Consider the following 6,000-nt stretch of genomic DNA (forward strand, 5'->3'; position numbering starts at 1 on the left):
AATTATCCAGAACTTCGAATCGACCAAGTTAGAATTAGCCAAGTTCTCGTGTATTTCAATTCATATTCCCCTGGTTTTAATGTATTTTGTGTCATTATGGACCATATTATTACTGGACCTACAATTTTAGAGAAAACCGGAACCAATTATGCTTAAATACGTGTGTTCATCACACCGGATTACATAAGTAATTATTATTTCTGTTTCAGACCCAGAAACTCTATCAAAATCTATTGCCCAGTATTATTGTTATTTTTATATGTATTGAAACGTAATACAGTTTTGTGTTACTCTTCAAAAATGCAATTGTCATATATGTATATTTTAAGGTGAGACCACCACGGATATAAGATTCATAACAACGGATATGTCTTGGCGAGAAATATCATACATACCGGGGAAACAACAAAAATACGGAGACGGAAGGAATTTCGATGAATGTAAGAATTAATTACAATTTTCGTTGAATACATTTCAGAGTTTTAAATCAAATAAATAAAAAAAATAACATTCATAACATTCAAGATTATATTATATTTTATGTTCGCGCGTGTGCATTTATAAATGTATGTATAGAAACCTTATATCAAACAATGATTTATGTATTTGCTTTTTTTTTTTCTGAAACATATATTTTTACATAATTTATGTATTATTTGATAGTAAATAATATTTTTAATTACCATAATATTATTTTAACGAGTATAAGGAATCCCCTTTTTGCTAATACTTTGGTCTCGAAAATAGGAAGAGGGGGTTCCTATGCGTGTGGGTAGTATTATAGATATTAACAAATTACTCAATTCTCCGACACTGATATATATATATCTTTGATGATTTTTTTTTTTCCTTCTGAATTTTAAACCCATAAAATCAGGGGGTTCTTTATACATGATAAAATACTGTAATTTATTTTTATCAAAATGCATCACCTTAATTGTTTTTACCAACTTTTATTTGGACTGATTTCTTATTTTTGATTAATTTTTAACTTGTGTGTAATTTTTTGTGTGTTCTTTAATTTGTAACTAATGTGTTTTGTTTTTTGTTTTGTTTTCCAGTGACTCTTGTATTAGAGAGTTTTAATGATAGATTATAATTTTTAGCTATTTTTGAGTTGTTGTTATTTTGGAATGTTTTTGATTTATTCTTATTCTGGAATGATTAGTTGGTTGATTCTTGTTTTCAAGCCATTTTTGATTTATTTTTAATTGGAAATTTCTTATTTTTGATGGTTCTATTTTTGGAATGATTTTTATTTATTTGTTTTTTTGAAGCAGTTTTCGAGTATTTTTTTCGTTTCGGTAGAAGAATCAATGAAAATCGTTTTGGGATAAGAATCAATGAAAATCGTTTTGGGATAAGAATCAATCAAACTAATTTCGCAATAAGAATCAAACTCACTTCGCAATAAGAATCAATTTCATTCCTGAATAAGAATAATATGAAAAACCATTTCGGACTATTCCATTATTCTTCCAAAACGATTTTCACAGTTTCTTTGATGATTTTGAAACCGTTTTTGATTGATTTTTGAAACCATTTTTGATTGATTCTTGAAACCATTTTTGATTGATTTTTTAAACCATTTTTGATTGATTTTTAAATCGTTTCTGATTAATTTTTGAAACCATTTTTGATTGATTTTTAAAATCGTTTCTGATTAATTTTTGAAACCATTTTTGATTGATTTTTAAAATCGTTTCTGATTGATTCTTCTTTGAAAATCATTTTGCATTGATTCTTCTTTGAAAATCATTTTGCATTGATTCTTCTTTGAAAATCATTTTGCATTGATTCTTCTTTGAAAATCATTTTGCATTGATTCTTCTTTGAAAATCATTTTGCATTGATTCTTCTTTGAAAATCATTTTGCATTGATTCTTCTTTGAAAATCATTTTGCATTGATTCTTCTTTGAAAATCATTTTGCATTGATTCTTCTTTGAAAATCATTTTGCATTGATTCTTCTTTGAAAATCATTTTGCATTGATTCTTCTTTGAAAATCATTTTGCATTGATTCTTCTTTGAAAATCATTTTGCATTGATTCTTCTTTGAAAATCATTTTGCATTGATTCTTATCAGAAATCATATTTGATTCATTTTTTACACATTTTTTATTGATTCTTATTTTGAAATCATTTTTTATTGATTCTTATTTTGAAATCATTTTTTATTGATTTTTTATGACATTTTAATCATTTTTCATTGATTTTTATGACATTTTAATCATTTTTCATTGATTTTTATGACATTTTAATCATTTTTCATTGATTTTTATGACATTTTAATCATTGATTGATTGATTTTTATTTTGAGAAATAATTTTAGATTAATTTTTAATTTGAAAAGATTTTTATATAACTCTTGTTCTCAAAGGATTTTTGAGTGATTTCGTTTTTTATCAGACTGTCTTTTAATGGCAAACCACCAAAGAAAATGCATTGCGTGTGTCATATTCACGATTATTTAAAAATAACCTCTAAATGGTATTTCAGGTATACGATTCTGAGAAAACAACTCCAAATTACACCATTAGTAATTAATTCCATTAACAAAAAATATTCATCAACCTGAAAACTAATATCCATCTAAATGATTTCAGTTCGGAAGAATTTTTCCCAAATACAAAATAATAAAAAAAAATAGCTTTTATTATTTCCCATCAGAAGAAGAATTTCCAAATATTATTGAAATAATGGGCGTCAGGATGAAAAATTATTCAGGGATATAAATAAAAACGAAAGTGGAGATTCTCTATATTAAAACTCCTATCGAGAAACTTCTCAAGCAAAATATTCAGAGCCGTTAAAATTCTCTTTTTTTTATATATATATTTATTCTTTACTTGAAAAAAAAAAAAAAAGCTCGCAAAAATTTTCATTCCAGCTAAACTATGTTTTAACGGCTGACTTCACAGAAAGGTTCAGAATTGAAGTTATTAAGTGGAATAGCCTATGACCTATTTTGATACGCAATGGGGTATGTGAGAGGAGAAAGTTCATGTGTGTGTGGCTTGAATAGAATAAATTCCTCTCTTATAGATAGGGTAGCTCCAGGGCGCCGTGAAGGATGTCATTTGCAGACATTGTGGCTATTATCGTAGATTATTAATTACTCTGTTTTTTTTGTTTGTTTTTTTTTTGCTCCTACCGGGTGAATTTAATTTTTTTTATTCCTTATTTTATTACTTAGGAGGAATATATAAGAAAAGTAAAATTTGTCATCATCTGGAAGTTCCCGTAGATCGTTATAAATGAGTAATTTATTCCATTTCCATCGACAATTTCATCAGAATGCTTGAGAGTTTTTTATTGGCGAAATATCTGAAAGCTTGTGTCAAACAATAGAAGTTGTGATTATTTTTATCTTGAAGAGAGAGATGTTTGAGCAATGCGTTTGATAGCAATTCAGATGCGATTAGAAGTTTTTATAGAACTTTATAAATGTGTAATCTATTACATTTACATCGGTAATAACGGTGGGATATTTTTCTTTCAATACTGAGAGAACCGTGTTTTTATTTTCAATTTTCAATTGATTTTTATTAAAAACATAAGTAAAATATGTTTGTGTATTAATAATAGAATATATATATTTTTTAAATCTTTATCATGGAAAGATGTTTTAATACTAACGGATATATAATTGAGGATTTTAGAATCAACATTAACTATTTTGAAACAACTTATACTCATTTCAAGTTATTATTTTTTTGAAAGTAGGTGATATGTTTTCTGAAATCCATTAATGGATTTTTGTTGTTAAATTCGTTTTGAAATTCTATAAATAATTCTGGATTTTTTTGTCTTTGATTGCAAAGCACATATGGCTTATCAATGAAACCCAGCTGTGTTTGAGAGAAATAATATGATATTATCGGATGTCAACTTCGTGGAAATACTTGGCAGTGGGCATTGCATATATTTATTTTGGAATACTTTATTACTGGATGAGTTTCTGTCTTCTTTTCAAAAAAACATAAAAAAGGAGGAAGTAAAATTTGTCACCATCTAAAAGTTTATGTAGATCTTTATAAATCTGTCATTTATTTCATTTCTGTCGATAACCAATGACAGAATTTTCGCTTCAATATTCATATATTTTGTATTATCTTTTATTTAAGAAAATTAAAATATTTAGTTTTCCTTAAACGATATAAATTTTGATGAGTTTTATGCATGAAACAATGTTTCCATACACTTAATGTAACAGTCCAGGTGATTAGGAAAATATTTAAAATTAAATAATTCGCAAACCAATGAATCGAAATGAATTATGAAGACGGACCGGATTTATTGTCGGAAAATATTGTGAGATTAGATAATTTTTTGACTAACAGATGGAGCTTCAGTTGGCCTAACTATGCAGTATAAGGTGTAGTATACCAGATTAACTCTTGGCTTACAATTATTCAATGTACTGTCAGTCATTTAGCAACACAGATGCCAGAAGAAGAACCACGCTGTTCACAGCATGAAGCAATATTTCGGTTAGTATAGCATACACATGTTGCCGGATATCACCTTTCGATTTTGCTAATTATATTGGTTGATCACCGTGGAACATTGACTTGAAATATCCCTACAGTCAAAAGTCACATCGGGACATCTGGCTCGACATGCGCGAGGAAAGAATCGACTGAAGACAGGATCCTCTCTAAATGTTGAGCATTGCAATAGTTTCCGTAGAGTAGCAAAGTATTGCTACTTTGTTGTTTCATACCGTTCATATCGCTCATCATGAAAACTGTTTTTACAACAGTCCCTTTGGCTTCCTCGAAGAAATATGGGTCGATTAATAAATTAGTGGTGATATCTGCAACCCGACGGCGCCATTTGTCAGTCAAAAACGACCTAAACTCGAGTTATTTTCGTATTTTTCGTCAATAAAATTTGCTTCATAGCCACCCTTTTTGTTCGAGCATCATTGGTTTGCGAATTATTGAATTTTAATGTCTTTCCTGACTTTTGGATCACCCGGTATTTTCAACATGTGACTTCATGTAACATGTTTACAAATTTCAACGTTTCTTTAACAGATGTTCCTGAAGTAATCAACAAAGCTCAAAAATCGTGTGTTAACGACGGCGTGCAGCTATGGATTTCGGTCATAGTTACCGTAAGGACAGCTGTGGAGTTATGCAACCGGTAAATCTGGCAATCGGTCCCAATGATGGCAAGCTCTGATCAAATTGTAATGAAGAATTAGAACTTTCTGCCAGATACGTTACTTAGTTCCCGATGCATATTGAAGAACATTGAAGTCATGTGATAAACATAGAAGTGTGTTCCGAGAATCAACTATATCACTCAACATGACGGACACGTGTTTGAATATATGCTTAACACGATCATGTATGATATGTAATAACACATGTGCGCATGTATATACATATATATATATATAAATATAAAATTCTATGTTCAAAATGCGTCCGTTGAGAGACATTATGAAAATCAGCATGGATAATTTTTTTGCCAAACAATTCTTGTGCGAAGATATAAAGTCGCAGGAATACGATGTGCCACAGCTCATGTAACAAATATAATAAATTAATTAAAAAGGTCCGACTCATAATTGAGAGCACGTGTCAATTATTATCATTCAGATATTTCTAATAAACAATATTACACGTCGGTAATAGAGCGTAAAATATACAGAACATAATAAAGTAAAAATTCTTGAGAATAGTTCTCGGTACACTATAGTAGGTGAAACTTCTAGATTCGGTTTTCAAAGCATTTTCAGTCCATGGGGCCTGATATGCGCTATTTCTTGGGCTCGCGCGCCAAAAAAAATTTATACAGTCAATGCTCGTTGTAACGAACCCCACTTGTACCGCCAAAACGGATGTTATATCGGGTGGTCGTTATATGGAATCCAAAACATATAGGTTAGTAGTTATATGGAAGAATTAGGGACTTAAATTAACTTATCGATCGTTTTAATGGAACGGTCGCTATAACGTGGGGTCGTTATAACGAAGGTCGACTGT

General features: G+C 29.4%; 1 protein-coding gene across 1 annotated transcript in view; it reads left to right on the plus strand.

Moving 5' to 3' along the window:
* LOC149071763 (limbic system-associated membrane protein-like) overlaps positions 1-5,582 on the plus strand; it is a 189,404-nt gene extending 183,822 nt beyond the window's left edge. The window contains exons 8-9 of the mRNA XM_089247815.1: positions 330-440; positions 5,044-5,582. Coding sequence (XP_089103941.1) covers positions 330-440; positions 5,044-5,156 — 224 coding nt within the window. The 3' untranslated portion in view covers positions 5,157-5,582. The remainder of the gene's footprint in view (positions 1-329; positions 441-5,043) is intronic.
* Positions 5,583-6,000: the final 418 nt, after the last annotated feature.

This window comes from Pholcus phalangioides, unplaced genomic scaffold (genome assembly GCF_987345545.1).
Source record: "Pholcus phalangioides strain wild (caught in Gottingen) unplaced genomic scaffold, Ppha-v1.0 ptg000018l_1, whole genome shotgun sequence".
NCBI classification, from domain to species: Eukaryota; Metazoa; Arthropoda; class Arachnida; order Araneae; family Pholcidae; genus Pholcus; species Pholcus phalangioides.